We start from the raw sequence: 22862 nt of genomic DNA on the forward strand, positions 1-22862 counted from the left end.
ATCCATATAGAATAAAAATAATACTAAAGTCATAAGAAAGGTCTCACTATTTACTACATGCTAAAATTTAACAACATCAAATTCAATCCAATGTCTAAAAACCAATAGGGATTAATATAGGGAAACTTTGTTAACCAATTAATAAGCACATATAGTAAATGATATATTTATTCCAATATTAAAAGATTAAGAATTTAGTTATTACATTTTTTTCTTTCCTTAAATAAATATAATAAAAAAAAATTAGGAAGCTTCGTGGAAAGTGCACCAACCTGCTGTGCTGACAACCCGACATGCTTATTTATAATATTTCTCTTCTGTTGTGGCTAACTATCATCACATACTCTCATTCACTCACTCGGTTAGGTGCCACCTTGTCTTCACATAAAATATTTTTCATTCATTCAACTTTTAATTTTCTTGTTATTTAGAAGTACAAAGTTTTCAGGTATTGAAAATGGAGGTGATGGAGAATGGTGGTGCAAACATGAAGGGGTTGTTGAACAAGGAGATGAGACATGGAAGAACAGCACATAACATGTCGTCTTCTTCACTGCGCAAAAAATCTGACCTAACTCTTGTGTCTAAGGTTAATTTTGGTCCTCTAAAAGACATGTTGGTGAACATTCAAGAGGTTGTTTTGGGAACCAAACTCTCTATTCTCTTACCAGCTGTTCCAATTGCCATTGTTGCTCAAAGTTATGGATTTGGAAGAGTGAGTTCTCTTCTGGTTTTTCTGTACACACACCATTTTTCACCTGATGAGTCTGAATTATTATCATCTGTGTAAGTGAACAACATTGTATGTTTTATAAATTATAAAATTTAAACATATGTTTCCTATGAAATTAGCATGATGTTCCAACACTCCTTAATCTCTCTTGAACAACAAATGCTTCTTCTGTCTCATGTATGGTTGAAAAGAAACAAAAGCAATGCATGAATGGACATGAACACTGATTATTTCAACTCCATTTTTTTAATGTAGAATGTGAATAAATCAGTGTATATTCTTGAATTATTAATTACATCATTACATTTCAATAGATTTAGTTAAGTTTTATGAATTATTCCTTTTTATAAATTAAAAGGGTTAAAGATAATTCAAGTTTCATGAATTGACTCTCCAGATATGTAATTCTTGTCTCGTCGGTACAAAAGGTACAGGAAAGGTACAGGAAAGGTACAGGAGTTCAAAGCTTAAAACCACACATGGATTGAAAGTCAATTTTTTTTTTTAATTTCAATCAAATGTATTTTTATCACTCATCTTCCTTCACTTGTGCTACATGTCCTTTTTAATAAAATTATTTTACGTATATACTTTTTTAGCCTATGATTATATTCACTCAAATCATCCTTGTAAGGATAATGACCGCTCTCCTTATATACTACTTTAAAAATAATTTATATTATTATTTGAAAGATTTTAACGAAGGTAATCCTTTAATACTTATTTATTTATATATATATAGATAGATATTCATTAAAAGTTTTTTTTTACTACTTTTAATAATTAGTTTTGTATGTACGTCAAAGATCCCAATGTGTTCATGATTTAGAGTACTTTTTTGTTTGAAGGAGAAAAATAATTGAAGTATCTATGTGGTGATAATATAGACAAACGCATAATTTTTGTTTCTTTTATAGAAAAGTGTCCTATTCAGAGATTGCATTATCAATAATAATCACTTTCTTTTGTTGTCTACAGCCTTGGGTTTTTGCATTGAGTTTATTGGGGCTTACCCCACTTGCTGAAAGACTCAGTTTCTTGACAGAGTAAGAAAACCATAACATGATTCTACATTAATATTTTTTTATTATTCTGTAAATTTTTCTTTACCCTTTTAACGTTTGTTTACTGATACTCCTTTCATTCACTACCTTGGTATTGGGTACTTCAAAATTTGCAGACAAATTGCTTGCTACACTGGTCCCACAGGTAAGTGGGGAATATCCATAACTGTATGTTCTACAAGAACATGTTCTTTCTTTTAAGGTTTTTCAGTGTCAGTGTACTATCATGTTTTCTTTAATTTGGACTAAATATGAATGTCACTTTATAATCATAAAAAAAACAAAATTACAATAGTCTATCATTCTTTTTTTTTTTCCATAAATTATTGATCTTTTCTAGCCAATATTTTCTCAATAAAAAAAACTTTTATAAAATGTAAGAGTATATAATTGATCGTCATGATATTTAAGTCTTACTTTTATGTTCTTTTTTGTACAGTGGGAGGACTTATGAATGCAACATGTGGGAATAGTACAGAGCTCATTATAGCAATTTTTGCCCTTAGCCATAATAACATTGCTTTGGTCAAATATTCTCTTCTGGGTTCTGTAATTTCTAATCTTCTTCTGGTTCTTGGAACCTCTCTATTCTGTGGAGGTCTTGTAAACCTTAGAGAGGAGCAGAAATATGATAGAGTAAGACTTTTCAATCTATTCAAAAATTTTAGGTTTAATAGTTTTTTTTTTCTAATATTTGAAGATTCCTCAATTTTTTTTTCTTAATTTAATTTTTATTTTATTTAATAAGAGTTAGTGGAATTCATTCCATTAAATTGATATTAATACTGTTTAAAATATGAATGAGTAAGTTTAATTTTCTATTTACAACAACTGTTTCTACTCTGTTGGAAGACAGTCTGATGAGGTGAATAGAAACAAAGAGAATAAACTACTTAACATTCTTTTCAAAGACAGCCGGATGGGGTAAACAGAAACAAAGAGAATAAAGATTTGGAGAAGTCTATAGTTGTCATATTCCAAACAGTGTCCATACCAATTTAATGAATGAAACCTAAATACAATGGAAACTGAATTGAGGAATAAAAATAATTGAGGGATGATATTTAATAAAAGGACCAGAAATTAAGCCAAACTTGTATACATGAATTGCCTATCTTCTTTTGAGATTAAACAATGACGAGAGAGTTGATTGTTTTGCAATGTTTCTTGCAGAGACAAGCAGATATGAACTTGCTTATGATGTTTGTGGCATTGCATTGTCACTTGTTGCCAATGCTGTTCCATTATGCTGCTGTCTCAGAAGGTGTCACTGCAGAATCATCTCTGCAGTTGTCAAGAGCTGCTAGCATTATTATGGTGATAGCCTATTTTGCCTACCTTGTGTTCCAGCTTTGGACTCACAGACAACTATTTCAAAACCACGATGTAAGCTTTCTTTCATTTTGAAATGATGAAGCTAATGTTGATTTTTCTTCATGCCAATATGTAAATAGTAATTGTCATCATGCATCTTGCAGCAAAATGAAGAAGAGGGTGACACTGATTCAGATGCAGCAGTGATAGGATTCTGGAGTGGGTGTGTTTGGCTGGTTGGGATCACTGTGATCATTGCAGTGCTTTCTGAATATGTGGTGGAAACAATTGAGGTAATTGACTTTTTTTTGCTTTTCTGAGAGATGAAAATAAGTTATAATATTTTGATAACAATACATCAGTTTATTTTACAAATTGTAAATTCACACATTTTGTTATGAAAATTAATATAACAAATTCAACCTGCGATTAATGTGAATGTGTTTTCTTATTACTGTTTTGGTGTCTGAGTATCATAATCTGTTATAATATCAGCTGGTAGTGATGAAAAATATGTGAAATTGAACAGGATGCATCTAATTCATGGGGTTTGTCTGTTAGCTTCCTCAGCATAATCTTGCTTCCAATAGTTGGTAATGCAGCAGAACATGCTGGAGCAATCATATTTGCTTTCAAGAACAAACTGGTATAAAGTTTTATGAAATTTTGATACTTTTCATTTATTACATAAATTGCTTGAAACTATGATTCTAATCATTTGTCCACATTCTTATGTGTTTAAATGGATATTGTTTTATAATTTAAAATCTAGTTTAATTTCCTGAGACTAACATAATGATTTTACTGCAGGACATTTCTTTGGGTGTTTGTCTGGGTTCTGCAACTCAAATTAGCATGTTTGTGGTAAGCATATACGCCTTGAAAACAATGAATATTTAGTTGGATAAATAAAAAATGTCACTAAACAAATGTTATTACTACAATGTAGGTTCCCCTTTGTGTGATTGTTGCTTGGATTCTGGGAATTGAAATGGACCTCAGCTTCAACCTCTTAGAAACAGGTTCACTTGCTTTGGCAATAATAACCACAGCCTTCACATTACAGGTATACTAATTACATAAATTATGTATCATCATTTATGTTGGTACAGCAGAATCATTGATTAAACATATCTTCCATTGAAGGATGGAACTTCTCACTACATGAAAGGCCTTGTGCTATTTCTGTGCTACATTATCATTGGGACATGCTTTTTCGTACAAAGAACACCTTCCGGTAAGCTTAAGAAATATTTTCAATCTATGTATTTATGTACTGTCTGAAATTATAATTCATGTATAAAGTTTTGTCACTCGTTTTCCCAGACAAAAATAATGCTTCCAGCATAATGCTCAAATCAACAAGGGAAGCAGTTTTCAGCGTTTAAATGGTAAATCCATGTTGTCTATATACATCCAGATATAATCTTTTTGGGTGCATTCAAAGAGTCTATGAAATTAGCTATGAGCATTTGATTGCAGGCATTTGTGGGTGTTTTTGGTGTCTGAGATAAAGAGTTGGAGCATCCAAACTTTCAACAAGATTCAATGCATTTGTTATTTGTTCATTTGTCATTCCAAACCAAAGAGATGAACAAGTTCTGCATGCAGTATCTTTCAATCTCTTTGGTTGTTTCTGTATATAGTTCTCTTCAAAGGATTTTCTTTTTCTAGATTTCCATTGCATAATTGTGACATCATAATGAAATAAAATGAGAATTGTTATTTGGAATATGCGGTCGCATAAGAAGGTGTTGTAAATAATTTAAATGTGAATTTAAATCTTAAATTAGGTAGAAATAATAAAGTTAAATGTTATATAAGAAAAAATATTTATTAATGTAATGTCTGAAGGTTTTCTATTAAAAGTGATGCATGTTAATTTTTATTTGGATTGGGTTCATATTACATTTATGCAATGGGTGTTTCACCTTGCACCTCCAAGATTTCAATGCACCTCCAACTTTTAAAAAAATTCACTTTTAATCTTAATAACTTTTTTAATTTTTTCTCTTTCTTAATTATTTAAATCAGTTTACACATATGCATTTCGAAGTTCAATTTATAAATTCTTTTAAATTTCATTTTTAGATTTAAAATTTAATGATAATCTAATTTAATTTAATTTTTTTTATTATTTAATATAAATTTATATCTTAAAAATTATTAAAATATAATTTCTATTATTATAATAGTTATATTAAAAATAATTAAAATAAAAGTAATAATAATGAAAATAGAAAATAAAAAATAAACCTATAAAATCTGATTTAATATATTTAAATATATTAAACTATATTATATATTAAAATAAATTAAATAATTATTAAATATTAAATAAAAAGAAAGTTTTAAAAGAATTTGTTTATCTCATATCCAAAATCGGTAATACATATTAAAGAATTGCGATATCCGATAAATAACCTTTTAAAATATTTTTTTATTTCAAATTTCATTTTTATTTTGTTTAATTCAAATTTTAATATTATTTAATATATTTTTATATTTTCATAATAAATAAAATATAATTCATACTATAATAAGAGTTATATTAAAAGAAATAAGATAATTAAAATAAAATTTGATTTAATTATATTTAATTAAAAAAATTTAATTATCGGATATAAAAATATGTTAACAGATATCTCATAAACAAAATTTTTAAAATTTTGTTTTCCATTTGAAATTTAATAATTATTTAATTTAATTTAAAATTTTAATATTATTTATAGTATTTTATATATTAATAATTTCTAAAATATAATTTATATTTTTATAATAATTTTATTAAAAAATTAAAATTAAAATAAATAAAATAAGAGTGATAACAATAAAAGTGAAAAAAAATAAAAATAAAAATAAAAATTTAAAATTAGATAAATATATTAAATTATTTTAAAATATTAAATTAATTTAAATTATTATTAAATTCTAAATAGAAAACAAAATTTCAAAAAAAAATTGATGATCGGACCGATTAATAAAATATTTTTAAATTTTTTTACTAAAATTTTAATAATTATTTAATTTAATTTAATATTTTAATATAATTTAATATATTTAAATATATTAAATCAGATTTAATATTATTATATTATAAAACCTCAAAAAAGGGTATTTTTAGAAATGGTGGTAGTCTAAAAATAGTGGGACTCGATTATTTTAATATTAAACGGTTTTATTATAAATAATTTGTTATAAATGAGAATTTTAAAATGTACCATATGTCTAGAAACCACTTTTCTAGAGTTATCTACATTCTCTCTAAGAGTTCTAACTCTTGAGTCATCTCTTTGATCAAGAGGTACCTAATGGACCACAACAACGAGGTCTACGTTTACTCTATCAGTTTCTTCAATAGAGCAAGTAAGTTTCGACTTCTTTTTCCTCTTTCGTTCCTAAATCTGTTTTAGAGAAATTTAATATTGTTGCATGTGTAATCATGCCTCTCTTACACGTGATTCATCTACAGTTCTAAGGACTCTGTTCGTTTTCAATTTGGTGTTTTGTAGGTTCGTCTAGGTTATATTGTTGGATGTATATTGGGGATTGAAATCTGAGCTATAGTGAAAATGAAGTTTATAGTTGAAGTTTAGTAGTGTTTTGAAGGAAAAAGGAGGTCTAAGGTAGTGAAATGGTGAAAGAAGGATGATAAAGTGGTTTGAGGAAGTTGAGGTCTGTTATGAGATGATTTGTCACTTCTTTTGAGGGTTGGAGTAGTAAGAATTTGAATTGTGGGTTCTGTGTTTAAATGGTCATTTTGGAGGGTGTTAGTAAGTCATTTGGGACTTGTTGCAGTTCCTAAGTTGTTTGAAAATAAACCATAATTGTTTGAATTCAATTTGGGTCTCAAAAGTGAGGTTTTGATAAATTGTAGTTTGAAATCTTGTGTTAAATGAGTTTTAAATGTGCTTAGGTTGGTTTAGAAACATTTATTTAGGTATATTTGAGTCTGGAATACAATATAGGGGTGTTAGAAGTTGGAAAAAAATGCATAGGATAGGTCATGAGGAGTTGAGGGGTGCAAATTCTGCAGATTTAATGCTGTAGAATTGTGTAGTCTTACTGAGTGAACTCTCAACTGAGCAAGCAGAACACTTCTAGCTTTGTGAACTCCCCGCTGAGCTCGATGTGAGTGAGCAGAACCCACTGTTTTTGTTTTCGCACAGTGAGCTGGTGTCTGTTGAGCGACTAGTCAAAATCATGTTTTGAATATCTTTGTTTTTCGATAACTTTAAGCTATGTTTTGACTTTGAGGATGGTGTAAAAATATCTATAGTATTCAATGATGGTGTATTCTTAAAGTTATGTATGATTAAAGATGATATATCTTGTGATTCAATGTGAATGTGAAGTGGTCTCATTGGTTTCAAAGGTATGGAAAATAGTTCCAAGGAGGAACTTCTTAGTGGTGGTTTCGAGTATTGTAAGAATGAATATAGGAAGCTCGGTCTTGGAGTTCATCCTGACATTCTAATGGTCACTCATTCTCAAGTAGAGAGGGTGTTAACTCTTTGGCAAGTGTACCAAATCGTTCTAAGTAATAAACTGGTAAGACCGGATATCGTATCCCAAGGAACTCGTATGACACTCTACAATCGTATACTTATCTAACTAATTTAGACTAAAGAATATTATTCCCTTTATGGTTTTAGTGTAATGAAATTTAACTTAATATATACGTGATAAATTGAACTTCTTGGAGACAAAACACTTGAAAGTTGATTAATGAAGGATGATACAATATGGAATGGAGATGTTGGAGAATGATTGTAATTACTACACTCCCATGCAAATGCACATTACTACTTCTTCATTTAATTGCTCATGTCAACCTGCCTACAATACTCAAACCCAATCCCTTGGTAGAGAGAGCCTAGACTCACTTGTTAAGTTCCAATTCCTTGGTAACCTAGAAAGTTCATATACATTAAGAATAGTGGTTTAAGACAACTAAAGGGCCAAGCTCTATCCCTAGACACAATTTCCTTTAGGTGTTTAATCCAATTCAAGGTTCACATAATACTTCCCAATATCAAGCAACCCTAAGATTCATGCTATGGTTGATCAAGTCATAGCAAGCTTTAAGAGAAGGAAATAAACACTCACAATAAATGAAAGAAGCTTAAATTCATTGAACACAAGTGCATTTACATGAAAGTTTCGTAGTTACATCATTCCCCAACAAAATGAATTTAGCTCTCCATAGTCATGGAGAGCTTGAGATTACAATGGAGCAAAATGGAAGAGATGGAGACCCAAGGAGGAAGAATGGAGAGTTCTCGCTGCCCAAAACCAGCTCCCAGAGGTCCAAGAATGGTCGTTCTAGCTTCAGCCGCCAAGAAGATACCACCCTCTGTTCACAGAAGCCTTAAATAGGTCTAGGGTTCCAAGTCAGCAAAAGTCGCGCCCAGCCCCCTTTCTCTAGGGCGCCTAGGCGCGAAGTCTGTGCTGGGGACTGGCGCCCAGCGCCCTGTCTTGGGCGCCCGGGCGCGAGACCTGCGCAAAAAGTGGCGCCCAGCCCCCCTTTGAGGGGCGCCCGGGCGCGAGGTCTTTGCAGAAAGTTGCGCCCAGCCCCCCTTGTGGGGCGCCCGGGCGTGAAGTGTTCGTAGAAAGTTGCGCCCAACCCCCCCTTTTCTAGGGCGCCCAGGCGCGAGGTACTTTCCATGCTCCTTCAAAACACTTGCTTTTTTAGCGTTTCCTCGGCTCCCACTCTTGGTAGTTAAAATACTCCTCCAAAGCACGCAAATTGCCTACAAATTGAGGAATTAGTGATAAAAAACTTCTATGTGAAGCCTAAGCTAAACTTATTCACAAACTTAGCTAAAAGAGAGGATTAAACATGTTTCAAGCTTCAAAAGAGTCGATTTGGTAAGAAAATTGAATCACAAATAATGGTAAAAAATATCGTTATCACAACCTCAAACTTGAAACTTTGCTTGTCCTCAAGCAAAAAGAGTGAAATGGCTCAAATAAACACAATGCCATGCATATTGGTCACAAGAAAAGCCAAGCATAATTTCACCTAATCGAGAGCAACCACAATCTAAATTCACATCTCAATCCTATTCTCTCAATATATCACAAAGAAAGAGCAAGCATAAAAGATTTCTAACATCACATGCAATCTCGATATCAAAACATTTTCATCAGATTATTCATTCAGCCAAGTTCAAAATTAAAAAAACAGAGTTAACTAGAAATTAAAAACTGAAATTAAAGCATAACAGAATTTTAAATAGTTTCCACAGTTTGTAATGTCTGATCCTTCAGCCTCAAGAATCACTATCTTTTGTCTCCTCATCATCAGATTCCTCCTCTTCTTCTCCATCATCAGATTGGTCCTCCTCCATTGCCTGTGCTCCGGAAGATGTGCCACCGCCTCCACTGGAGTGGGCTTGGTCCCCAGGCTAAGCTACTCTAGCAGCATAATCTTCTGGAGTCATGAAGCCTGGGTGGGAGGAGGCATATACATGCCTCATCATGTCAGCGTGAGCTTGACCAATCCGGTTGACAGCATCCAACTTAGCATCAATCAAGGCCATCATCATATCAAACATGTGGTAAGGGTCATGTGGGCCAGGTTGATCAGGTTGAATAGGATGGTCAGAATGGTTACGCGGCTATTGGGGGGCAGGAATGGGTTGACCCTCCTCATCGATTAGGCAATATTGCAAGTAATATAACCTGTCAATTGTTTTCCGCAGCCTCTCAAATGGTGGATTGGAAATGTCAACCCCAGCAAGCTCACAAAGATGAGAAATCAATGACGGGTGCCCGAGAGGAGCTTTGGAAATTATAGACTGAGCACAATCGTTGATTTCATGGCCGATGATCTGACCTACATTAATCGGCTGCCCTTAGAGGATAAAGAAAAGAAGGATGGCCCTGCTAAAGGTGAGGTTAGAAACATGGGAGCACGGAGATATGTTGGCATGTATGAATGCCACCCAGTATTTGGAGAGAGGGGTGAGAAAAGACCGCTTAATATGAAGTGGTTGTCCTTGTCTGTTTCTCTGAAATTGGCCCCTTGGAAGACATAAAGTACGCTCAACCTCCTGGAAATCAATTCCCTCAAATTCAGTCTTTAGGGCTTCAGAATACTGACATGATATATCGCCCCCTGGCCACTGGGTGTTGAGGAAAGAGTTGATAGTATCTGCATCAAAAGGGACCTGCCTCCCCCTAACGTAACTCATGAACGACTCTTCCTCATCAGAATAAATTCGAGCATTGGCGTAGAATTCCCTGACTACTACAATGTTAGCCGGAGCGGGAAAGGTGGTAAGTATGCTCCAATGCCGACGCCATACCTCTTCTGCAAACTCTGGTGCCTCCAGAGGTAATTGATCAACCACCCTTTTCATAAGTAGCCTACGGTTTTGAGCCGCATCAAAATTCTTCTGGTGTTTCTTGGAAAGAAAAGTGGCTGGTGGCAGCTTTTGCTTTCTCGCCTGCCCCTTTGTAGTATTTGCAGCTGTTGTTTTAATCCTCTTGGATCCAGAAGCAGAGGCCATTTCTACACAAAAGAGAGTTAACAAAGGTTGTTAGGTGTAAGAAAACAACAATGGATATTGAATTGCAACACCTATGCAAAAGGGTGGTCAGTTAGGGCTTAATAAGGCACACAACAAAGTGGAACAAAAAGAAAAACAAGAAAAGCATGTACGAATCAGAGAAATTAAAAAACAGAATGAAAATAATGTTGCAGGCCACTCATTGGCCGAACTGGTCGCGCCCGGGCACCCCTCAGCAGAGGGCGCCGGGCACGAGTTCTGCAGAACACAGATTTTGATGCAGTGGCTTGTTTCCTTGCTGCAACGGTTTCACAATCACTCAAGAACAGTTCAATTAAACAATCCTAACTCTATTTCAAACAACAAATCAGAACTAAAATGCAATAAAAACAGAAATTGAAACCTACTTGATTTGGAGAAGCAAAGTTGGTTTACACGATTGGGGGTTCTTTTGTGGTTTGAGAGTGTGGCCGTGAGTGATGAGTGTCGTGAGAGAGTTGATTTAGTGGGTGAGAATGGGTGACCGTGAGAGATGAAAACTAGGGTTTAGTGGCTAGGTTGAGTGGCGGTGCCAAGAGGTAGAGTGGGTGAGATAGAGATCGAGATAGCAAAGGTTGTGGGGTGTGCAGCGACGGTGAGAGGAGTTGAGATTGAGAGGCACGGTGGCGGCGAGAGGAACGACGACGGGAGAGAGAGACGCGCTGGGGCGTTGGATTAGGGTTAGAAAAGGAGAAAAAATGGACCACTACTGTGCACTTGGCCTAAGTCAGATTTGGGCTTGTAGAGTTAGCGCTGGGCGCCCCTTGGTGGAGGGCGCCGGGCGCGACCCAGCATAATATCAGCATAACTCGCGTTGGGCGCCCCTAGTCGGAGGGGGATGGGCTTGAGTTCTACAGATTTGAGCAAAGTGCAGAATTTGACAACTCACTCTATGATTTTCTGAATTTGACACTTCTTAGCTCTCAAACCAGCCCAAAACACTTTGTTTTCACTATACAAACTTGCTCAAATCCCCAATAAGTGACTTTTAATTCAAAAAATGAAAATTTAAGTGCATACTTCCAAAGCTTTCACAGTTCTCCAAAACAAGTTACCACAACACTCAACATTACACTATCACACTATTAAACTCACATAGGCTACAAAACACACTAACATGCTTCAAAATAACCAAATTACTAACACATTCGAAAGCAAAATCAAGATGCTCAAATCATACTCAAACAACAAAATAACACAAAGGAAGGGTTAGAAAGCTGGGTTGCCTCCCAGTAAGCGCTTGTTTAACGTCATTAGCTTGACAAATGAAGCGTTTAAGTTTGGTTTTTGATGTTGGTGTGCTTCTTCCTTTCATGACGCCAACATGTTCTAAGCAGCTTTCTTGTCACCAACTTGACTCTTCTTGAATATGGAGCCTCGATTTCGAGAACTTCATTTGCTTTGATAGCCTTGATAACCCAGACCCTGCTCTTGAGCTTAACTGGTTTGCCAAGTTTGGGTTCATCATTTTCCATAATAGAGCCTTGGTGAACTAATTCATCTTCATTATCTTCTTTCTCTTCCTTCACTTTTGGGGAGAGACACTTAAGGCTCTTCTGGACCAACTTGGCAGCTTGCCCTGTTAGACTAGTCACTGATAAAAGTTCATCTATGGCTTTAAGACTAGCCTATTTTTCTCGAATTTGTTGCTCAGCTTTGAAGACGTTAAATGTTACCTCTCTATCTTGGTCTTTTAATTTCAGTATTCCCTCCTCCATATGAATGACAACCTTAGTTGTCTTCATGAAAGGTCTTCCAAGGATGAGTGGTATCTCCGCATCTTCCTTCATGTTCATCACTACAAAGTCCATCGGGAATTGGAGCTTATCAATTTTTATTATCACATCTTCAACTACACCAAATAGATATTTGATAGATCTATCCGCCAACTGAAGCATCATTCTTGTTGGTTTGGCTTCAAGACCACCAATATTTTTAAGCATAGAGAGAGGCATCAGGTTGATGTTAGCCCCTAAATCAATAAGAGTCTTCCCTATATCATGGTTTCCAATGGTGCAAGGAATGGTGAAACTTTCCGGATCTTTAAATTTTTTAGGAAAAGTCTTCTGCATGATGACACTGCAATTTCCCTGCACTTCAATTGTTTCCTCATCTAAATACTTCTTCTTCTTGCTGAGGAATTGTTTAATTTATTTTGCATAAGTGGGAATTTGCTGCAGTGCATGGTGGTCTCAAGTTGGTTGAAAATTTGCTTGAACCGAGCCAATTGTTTCTCCTTCTCTTTTTTAGAGGGGATTTTGGGATAAGGAGGGTGTTTCACAATCTCTTTTTCTTTTTGATTTTTCTCTTTTTCTTACTTCTTATTTCCTTCTTCTCCTCCAACAATCTCTTCTTCTACTTCTTTTGCTTCTTGATCCTCCTCTTCATTATTTTCCTTCTCTTCTTCTTTTGGCTTTTCCTTTTCTTCTTCTTTTCTTCCAACCTCTTCTCCACTTCTAGTGAATATTACATTACATTCCTCCTTTGGATTAGCCTCCGTATTTGCTCCAAAACTCTTCTCAGACTTTTCTTCTAGATTCTTGATAAGTTGGCCAACTTGAATCTCCAAATTCCTGATGGAGGTTTCGGTACGTTTTTGTTTGGAGATGGACACTTGAATGAATTGTTGGAGAGCGTCCTCCAATTTAGAAGTCCTATCTAATAAAGAAGGGTGTGGTTGGTATTGTTGCTGTGGTGGTCTGTTTGAAGGCCCAGCTTGTCCTTGGCCCATGCTTGGGTGCAGTCTCCATCCTTGGTTTAGGACGAGAGTGAGACCGTATAGAACCTCACCGCTTGGTTTAGGACGAGGGTGATACCGTATAGATCCTCATCGCTCGGTTTAGGACGAAAGTGAGCGTTCCCTGAGAACGTTCTCCGCCGCTCGGTTTAGGACGAGAGTGAGCGTTCATTGAGAACGTTCCCCACCGCTCGATTTTTTGACCTAGGAGTTCGTTTTGGAACTTCCTAGTGGACGAGAGTGTTAGTCCTTGGGGATGTCCAACACTGCTCAGTTTAGGATGAGAATGAGACCGTATAGAACCTCATCGCTCGGTTTAGGACGAGAGTGAACATTCGCTGAGAACGTTCCCCACCGCTCGGTTTGGACCATGTGTTTTTCAGATAACGTCTTTGGGTTTTGTTTACGAAAGTAACAATTCGTTGAGAACTTTTATCACCGATCGGTTTTGACCAAGTGATTTTCAGATAACGTCCCTGCATTTTGTTTACGAGTGTGACAGTTCGTTGAGAACTTTTATCACCGCTCGATTTTTGCCCTCCTCTTGGACGAGCGGTCTGCATGGTCCTGTCACCTGTACTTTTAAACCGAACGGCTGAATACCAGTAAGGTCGAATGACTAAGCTGCTGCACGGTTGAACACTTGATGCCAAATTTGGCTAAGTGGTGAGTGCATTATTGGACCTTTAATAAATCTTGAATAATATTGTAATATTGAATTAAGATATTTAATTTAAATCATATAAATTAAGTAACAAAATGAATCTATATCAAAATAATTATCTGTAAAGTCCTAGAAGCTTGTTGACGTTGATGGTGAGACTACATCGTTGTTCGGTTCCTTGTGGTTATAAGGGATGCCCCTCAGCCCCACGGTGGGCGCCAAAATGTTTTGTGGGACCGAGACACTAACCTTTTTGACGCTTGAATCACGTGCTTCACCTGCTCCTTTCGCTTAGACCGCTCGACTTCCATAGTCTGACCACTCGATTGATTTCTGTTTGGGCTGTTCGGTCACGTCAGTCTTTGCCGATCGATTGCTTTCATGCTCCAGGGGGGAGGTACCTGTAAAAGATACTCTAACGCTCAAGTTAGGCATGTGATTTTAAGAGCCTCGGCTCTTGATTGAATATTTAGTGAATGATTATCACTATTGAGTATTTAGAAGTGTCAGTCGAACGTGAATGGAACGTACCTGGCTTGTGGCCCTGGTTCTCTATTTATAAGTTGTTTGATGGATCTTAAGCTGATATAAGCTCAATAAAATATAAACAGAATAAAATATAAATAGACTTACCTAAAATTCTGATTGGTTGTTTATAACCTGCTTATCAATATCTTTAATTATATATTCTTGATTATTTTACCATCTGTTGGATCCCTGGCCCAATAATATATTAAACGCTGACTCAATTGCGGTCCAATCTTTGACCTGAGTGGGTGGATGGACTGAACGGTGCTGAATTTTAACCGTTCGGTCTCTACCAAGTATGATGCAGATGCCATATGAATTTCAATTAACACTGAAGGGTGATAGAGATCACATTGCTTTCATTTCTCGGTGAACAAAATGATTTTGCTTCTGGACCTTTTAAGCAAGATACATTATCCAAGTAAGAACTGAAATATAACATGAGATGGAACTAATGCGAACTTGCATATTCATCACAAAATATAAGCCTAACTAGAAGAGAGAAAAAGGGACAAAAGCGTTTATGACCATGTCTAACTGTAAATATTATTTGCTTCTGATATTAATAGGTGACCCGAAAAGGAATGTACTTACAACATAACCATCAGGTGTCCAACTTATGATATCCCATTTGATTGTAAACAATGAGCTTCTACATTTTCCTACATCCTCGAGAAAATCTGTTTTGTCTGTAATAAATAAATAAAGTTTAATATGAAATTTTATAATATTAAAAATTCTAAAAATTTTATGATAATATAAATTGGTTCATAATATTACTTACAATAAAAATTAAAGCCAAATTGTCTTTGATATAAGAAATGGAAACCAAACAAAAAATATAATAAGAATTATAATATATATGAATTGTTTTGAATTAGGATATGGAAATTAGGAAAATAAAATTTTGAATTATATTAAATTGGTTGGTTTGCTCATGAAATAAACCTTAAGGTTATGAATCATGTGACTAATTAATACGTTGTTTGTTTTTGTCCAGATATTATATTTTTGTCATGAGAGTTTATAGCTTTTAAAACGCGGACATTCTTCATTGTTGATCGGCTTTCACGATCCAGGTTCCTATTCTTAAAAATTATTTTAATATGGTATAATTATTTAGTACCTTTTTCATATATGGTATGTTGTCTTATGTAATTATTTATTTGCTTGGATATATTGTTGTATTGAATTAACCTTAGTTTCCCGTTTGAGATTCAATACAAAAATTATTTACTATCTCTAATTTTTTTTTGGAACAAATGTACTTTTTTACAAATTTATAGATATTGGACAATTTAAGAAGAGTAATAATTTTTCATAGTTTATTAATATATATAAATTTTAATATACATGTCTTAAATTTTATGAAAATTTGCAGTTGTGTTTTATATTGACCTTCGGGTGCATATTTGATTATGATTTATAATCAGTGTAACTTGAAGACCAATGTGAAATACTTGAAAATTTTCGTAAAATTTAAATATGTTGTTTAAAATTTATATGTTCAATAATAAAAAAAGTGAATCTTCTTGAATGGGATAATGTCAAACCTTGAATACAAAAATGATCAAAGTGATCATTCAAGATTATTAAAATTGTATAAACAATTTCAGTAAATATGCGTATGTTAATTCACCTCGCATAAATACGAGAGAAGGGTAGAAGAATTTATACAATTTGCGCAACGTAATGAGGGTATAAGTGATGATGAAGTCAACTTTCGATGTCCTTGTGTCTACTGTTTGAATGGGAGGTAGTTGAGTGCAACCGAAATTAAGGAACATCTTATTCGTGATGGTTTCCTACGAAGTTATACAACATGGATATGGCATGTTGAATTAATAGAGTTTCCAACTATGTACCTAACTGAAAATGTATTTGATTCTACAATGGAAGATCGATTAGAAGAAGAAAAATTAGAAGACATAATTTGTGATGTTGGAGTAGAAGCTTTTGCCCAAGCACATGTATATAAAACGATGTCCACTGATGCAAAAGCTCATTTGTATGTCGGTTCAACTAAGTTCATATGGTTGTTAGCAGTTCAACTGATAAGAGTTTCACAAAATTATTGTCGTTGTTGAATAAAATATTGCTAGATAGAAATACACTACCCACTTGTAATTATGATGCAAAAAAAATTATTTATCCAATGGCTATGGAGTATAAACGGATACATACATGTCAGAATGATTGAATATTATATAGGAAAAAGTTTGAAATTTTGAAAAAGTTTCCAAAATATTGGTTATCACGATACGAGTGAAAAAACAATAATAAAAATAGTGGTACTGATATGTTGTCGTTGAACCTATCAAATTAATACCACTGAGGCAACTGTGATTTAAACGTCGTTTGCAAAAAGGACTAAATTGAACATAAATTACGATATAAAGAAACTACATTGAACATTCTAAAAAAATGAAGAACATTTCGAATAAAGTTGACAAAAATTGAGACCAACAGTATTAAACCTAAAATTTAGTTACCCATAAATCTAGATGATGACTGGGAAAGGATAATAATTAATAAAACAACTAAAAAGATAATAGCAACTGATAATAATATTAAACGAACTTAGATTTAGCCAGCATAATCCAGACTCCCATTTGAAGAAGTCAGACCCTTTGCGTGAATAAATTGATATTGGGACTTGACCGATTGGTCAGAGTATGAACAAAAATTAACTAAACCAATTAAAATTTGTAAGAGATCAAAGCTTGCTGTTATTTATTATTACCAAAAAGAACACAAAATTTATATAGCCATTACATTTTTTTATTCACCATAGATATTATATTGTAATGCATAAATCATATCCCCCACAAAACTCTTTTATTTTATAAAATTAATGTAATATTTTTTATTTTAATTTATGATGGAGTCAGTTTTTAAAGGAAACTATAATATTTGTAAAATATATAATTTATATCTTTATATTATTAATATTTTTATTGAATTATATATGTGTGTGTGTGTTATGTAGGAATACGAAAATTTCTATTTAAAGAGATAATATTTGTAAAACAAAATATTTGTAAAAAAAAATAATTAGACAAGCATATGTGGCTTGAAGCATTCACCAAATTTCCATATTAAAAGAAAACACCTTGATTTTCTTGCATGATGATGAAGCTTCGACGTAACTTTTGTATTATATTTATCTGATAACGTGTTTGGCCTTAACACTTACACAAGTTGTTCTTCTTAATAGAGAAAAATTATGAGAGCACAAACAGTGACATTTCCGTTGACTTTGAATCGATCAACGTGCATGATGCATTTTACGACTCCATTAAAATTGCAGAAATGTTAGGGCTTTATATCCCTGTTCGTAAAACAAGCAAGTTCCAACCACTACGAATTCTGAGAAAGCAGCATACAAAGATGTCGAGCTCAAAATCAAGCACCTCAAACCCAAGCTCTGCTTTTTCCTCTGGAATTTCCCACCACGGCTCATCTTCCAATTCTTCTTTGGGAAGGCCAAGCAGTGACGCCTCCATTCCAAATCCCACACGTCAATCAAAGTTTTCTATTTCTTCAAACTCCAACAACGTCTCTGCTCAACAACAAATGTCAACACCGCCAAATTTTCACTCCAACAACGTCTTTGTTAATAAACCACAAAGACCAATACGGTTCCCTTTGCCTTACCGAAACGTCTTTGCACAAAAATCAACCACAGTGCCAAGTTCTTACCCTATCATCTCTACTGGACAACAATTAAGTGAACTGCAACGGACTCTTCATGTTGGCGAGGTGTTTCAGCAAATTCCTCTACATAATGAAATTAGTCCGTTTGTTCCTGAGAGGTCGTGGACACATGTAAGCAAACTATTCTGCAAATTTTAAACTTGTATTATTTTGTTCTTTTTAGACTTTTACTAACACTTTGCATACTTAAACAGAGACAATTTTCCAGTAGACTCTCAGAGGTAAAACCCGAGAAAGGATCATGGCCTTCTAATGATGCATTCCAAACAAATATGGATGATAAAGATATCAATATTGCACAACGTTGGGTGGATCGCATGGGTGAAAAAAACAAAGGACGATTATATGAGATAGGACAACTTGATGCCCAATACACCGCTGAAGCTGCTGAAGGTTCATTGAAGCATCAACCATTTACATCCAACAGTGCTTACCAGAGTTGTGATGAATTGATAGCGTTAAGTTCTGATTCCATCATTCCAAATGATCTAGAACTAAGAGGAAGATGGGTGCGCTCGGTCATATCAAGAGCAAATCCTTCAACTTCACAACTCTAACAACTCAGGTCAACAACAGATGACAGTGTCAAGTTCTGATTCCAACATTTGCCTGCATTCTTACGTGTTTAAATGAGATATTGTTTTATACTTGGACATGTGATTTAACTTCCTCGGACTAACCTAATGATCTTACTGCAGACATTTCCTCGGCTGCTTCTTTGGGTTCTGTAATTCGAATCAGCATGTTTGTGGTAAGCATTAACCTTGAAGAAAAATGAATGTTTCCCCTTTTTTATAGTTGATCAATAAAAGTTGTCATTAACCAAACGTGATTACAATAGGCTCCCCTTTGTGACTGTTGCTTGGATTCTGGGAATACAAATGAACCTCAACTTCAACCTTCTAAAGACAAGTTCTGTTGCTTTGGCAATAATAACACTAATAACCACCATTTAAGTTTGATAGAATAGAATAGAAAATCACACTTTTTGGTGTCACTAGTAAAAAATGACGTCTTAAACTCGGACATTATGCCTCGGTTTCTACGGAACCGAAGTCTATCAAAACGCGGTGGCACTCTGGTAATTTTAAAAGCATTATATGCCTCGGTTATTAGATAACCGGTGTCTAAAAAAGATACTGATTCGGTTTCCAGACTGAACCGAGGCCTAATCCTCACATGCGAAACATACGGACTCGGTTGAAAATAGAACCGGGGCATATTGGCACATACGGACTCGGTTGAAAATAGAACCGGGGCATATTGGCTTCGACTGAGCCTTAAATCTGAGATTTATCAAAAGTTTTCCCCAAAATTCTCCTCCTCTTCCCCTCTTCTCTTCTCTTCTCCTGCTGCGACCACCTCCTTCTTCCTTCCTCTTCTCCTACAACGTCGACGACAGTGGACGCGAGGACGCGCGGCGGCGAGGACGCGCGGCGGCGAGGACGCGGCGGCGGCGAGGACGAGGCTGCGGCGAGGACGTGGCTGCGGCGAGGGGAGGAGCGGGGGATCTTGCGGCGCCACGCTCTTCTCAGCAACCGGTAGCGGAAGACGAAGGATACCGGGCGGAGAGCTGTGGCGGAGTGCCCCGGAAGGGAGATCCGGTGCGGAGGCGGAGGGTCAGGGCGGTTAGGGATGAGTTCGACAGGTAGATCTTTGTTTTCTTCTTCTTCTTCTTCTTTTCTTTGCTGTTGTTGCTGATGGAAGATTGTTTTGTCTTCGTTAAGGGGTGGCGGAGGTGAGGAGACGAAGAGGTCTTTGAGCTTGTGGCGGACGCGGGCCTCGGGGAGGGGCGCGGGATCTTGCGGCGGGGGATGGAATCGGCGTCGGGCGAGGAACATGCGGAGGGTCTTGCGGCGGCGCAGGTGGATTCCATGGGTGATTGTTGGACTGCGAGTGGGATCTGAGAGAGGAGAGGGAAATAGATTGATTAGAACTGAGAAAGGAAAGGGAAGGGAAGAAGGCTTTGGACATTGATTTGGGTATGCCCTTTGCTTTGTGCATTTTGCTTCTCTGGTTTTGGACATTGATGATACTGTGTTGCTGATTGAGTATGGACTGATTGATTCCTGTTACAGTTTTCTTCTTTGTTTTAAATTTTTGAGCTGAAATTGAAAGAAATTTTGGGAGCTGAAATTGGAAGAATGAACTGAGAAATGAATGAACTGAGAATGACTGAGAAATGAACCGTGAATGAGAGAATGACTAAGAAATGAATGAACAATGAACCGTGAACGAGAGTCAGTACGAAAAATAAAAAAAAATACACTCTACTGCCTCGGTTATCTAAGAACCGAGGCATATTCTTGTCTCATTTTATCCCGGTCTATAACCGAGGCATAAAATTTAATCTTTTTACCTCGCCGGTATATGCCTCGGTTGTAGAACCGGTGCCTAAAAGCAAAAATAACCGATGCAGTATCCTCTTAGTGTACTAGTGTGTATATCTTGATTCAATATTTCTTCCATGTAAATCTTTGTAGGATGGAACTTCTCACTACTTGAAAGGCCTTGTGATCTTCCTATGCTGCATTGTTATTGGGGCATGCCTTTTTAGTACAAAGAACACCGATCAATAAGCATGATGTGTAACGTTGTCGTTGTGTCACTAAAATATTTCCAATCTATAATGTTCCTGTACTTTCAGAAATTATAATTCAAATAAAATAATGTTACTCTTTTTGTTCCTTTAAATTATCATCGTGTTTATAAATTTTCTAATTTAATTGGCAAAAGCATGATTATAAAGAATATGTATAATTTTATAAAAAATTTCAGTGTCATGTCTTCTCGGATGCTAATGATCGTCTTATTAATGCACTAGAATTGAAGGTGTGTGACATATAGAAGAAAACAATTGGCACTGTTAGAGGATTGGCATTTAAAGAGGATTGAACTATTACAAGAGAGTGTAAATTTATTGCACTTGGAGTTGATTGTCTTCGACATTTAAAGAGGTGACCTTTACTTGCAATACTTGCATCTGGCTTTGGAGTTCCATTTTTAGCTGCTTCTTGTTGTTCTGTGGCTTTTGATTCAAAATACTCAAGCCATGCCTCAGCATCCTGCATCAGGGATTTGCTTAAAGAGAATTGTTAACATTAGCCAAAATCAGCTATCTCCGATATGCTTACAACTATTAGATTGCATTGTTATGATCAACCTAAGTTGACACAAGTTAGTTTTGATCGAAGGTTGAGTCTGATCGGTCAAGTAAGTTGGTCCTAATTAAAGATTGACCTAAGTTAACTTCTTTAGAAGGTTGACACATGTTGATTCTAACCGAAAATTGAGTCAAGTTGATCAAAATCTAAGGTTGTATCAATCAGCCTAATTTTAAGGTCGAACAAAATCAGCTTAAACCTAAGGTTGAACAAAGTTAACCTAAGCCGAAGGGTTGAGCCGAGTCAGACAAGTAATAAACCTTATAATCAAGTATATTAAATCAATCTCACTTAATTTATTCTCATTTAATCTCGTTAATAAAATAGATCCAAAATAATTTTAATCTAATTTCAATTGAAAAACATCTAGATTTATTTGATCTAGTTAAAATGGATCTATATTTTAATCCATTAATTAATTGTTAATCTAATTTTTTATCATTTTTTCATTAATCCATTTTTTTCCTTTAAATAACGGTTAATCTAAATTTAATTATTTTGTAAATTAAAATAATTATTTTTTATTTTATCCTCTTAATAAATTATTTAATTTATATAATTATTTTTTTTTTATAATTATTTTAAATAAAATATATCTTATAACTTAATAAACTTTTACTAGAAAAAAAAAGAAATTGACATACATGTCTAAAAAATGTTTCCACTAATAAGTGAATAAATTAGATAAAAGTAAAAATTTTAAGGAATTTTGTAATATAAATTTTAAACTGACCTGGTTTAATTAATAAAATCGAAAATAATCATAACTGATCAATAATTATAGCCATCAATGCTATTTTATAAAAATGGACATTGATTTGAAATAAATGCTTGAAATACTTACATGAATTGATAATTTTAAAGTTATTATTAATCATGCACTTCTTCGATATTCATTTTACATTTGATTTTCCACGTTTTAAATAAAATATATCTTATAACATATAAATTTTTACTAGAATAAAAAAGAAATTGACATACATGTATAAAACATGTTTCTACTAATAAGTGAATAAACTAAATAAAAATAAAAATTTTAAAGAATTTTGTAATATAAATTTTAAACTGACCTGGTTTAATTAATAAAATCAATAATAATCATAAAGGATTATTAATTAAAGCAATTAATGCTATTTTATCAAAATGGACAATGATTTGAAATAAATGCTTGAAATAATTACATGAATTATATAATTTTAAAGTTATTATTAATCATGCACTTCTTATTCCATATTTTAATGTAATTTAATATATTAATATTAAAATATAAATCTTAAAAAATATAAAACTTTTTATACGTATAAATAAATAGTTGGTATTTGTGAATATATATATATATATATATATATATATATATATATATATAAAGTTACACATTAATGTAA

The 22862-nt window shown here is 34.3% G+C and overlaps 3 protein-coding genes and 1 pseudogene across 5 annotated transcripts; 2 read left to right on the plus strand and 2 right to left on the minus strand.

Moving 5' to 3' along the window:
• Positions 1-349: 349 nt before the first annotated feature.
• On the plus strand, positions 350-4843 carry LOC124837224 (vacuolar cation/proton exchanger 3-like). The gene is made up of 12 exons (XM_047312534.2): positions 350-715; positions 1712-1779; positions 1914-1942; positions 2237-2433; positions 2971-3183; positions 3276-3404; positions 3641-3757; positions 3922-3975; positions 4061-4177; positions 4258-4348; positions 4438-4502; positions 4594-4843. The coding sequence occupies exons 1-11, from the start codon at positions 458-460 to the stop codon at positions 4497-4499; spliced, it is 1335 nt and encodes a 444-aa protein (XP_047168490.1). The 5' UTR covers positions 350-457; the 3' UTR covers positions 4500-4502; positions 4594-4843.
• A 4543-nt stretch (positions 4844-9386) lies between these two features.
• Positions 9387-10628, minus strand: LOC148193860 (uncharacterized; annotated as a pseudogene).
• Positions 10629-17867: 7239 nt separating this feature from the next.
• LOC124837205 (uncharacterized) lies at positions 17868-20927 on the plus strand. 3 transcript variants are annotated; one of them, XR_015782254.1, is made up of 4 exons: positions 17868-18424; positions 18508-18878; positions 19012-19961; positions 20041-20927. XR_015782254.1 is itself a non-coding variant. In XM_047312513.2 (2 exons), the coding sequence occupies exons 1-2, from the start codon at positions 17909-17911 to the stop codon at positions 18868-18870; spliced, it is 879 nt and encodes a 292-aa protein (XP_047168469.1). In that variant the 5' UTR covers positions 17868-17908; the 3' UTR covers positions 18871-20927. The 3 variants fall into 3 exon arrangements, 1 of the variants encoding a protein (XP_047168469.1); XR_015782253.1 differs by having other exon boundaries at positions 18508-19961; XM_047312513.2 differs by having other exon boundaries at positions 18508-20927.
• Positions 19594-20340, minus strand: LOC148193861 (uncharacterized). Its single transcript, XM_088099122.1, has one exon. The coding sequence runs from the start codon at positions 20338-20340 to the stop codon at positions 19594-19596; it is 747 nt and encodes a 248-aa protein (XP_087955248.1).
• Positions 20928-22862: the final 1935 nt, after the last annotated feature.

This window comes from Vigna umbellata, chromosome 9, assembly GCF_029865625.1.
Source record: "Vigna umbellata cultivar VRB3 chromosome 9, Vumbellata_1.0, whole genome shotgun sequence".
In the NCBI taxonomy this organism is placed as follows: Eukaryota; Viridiplantae; Streptophyta; class Magnoliopsida; order Fabales; family Fabaceae; genus Vigna; species Vigna umbellata.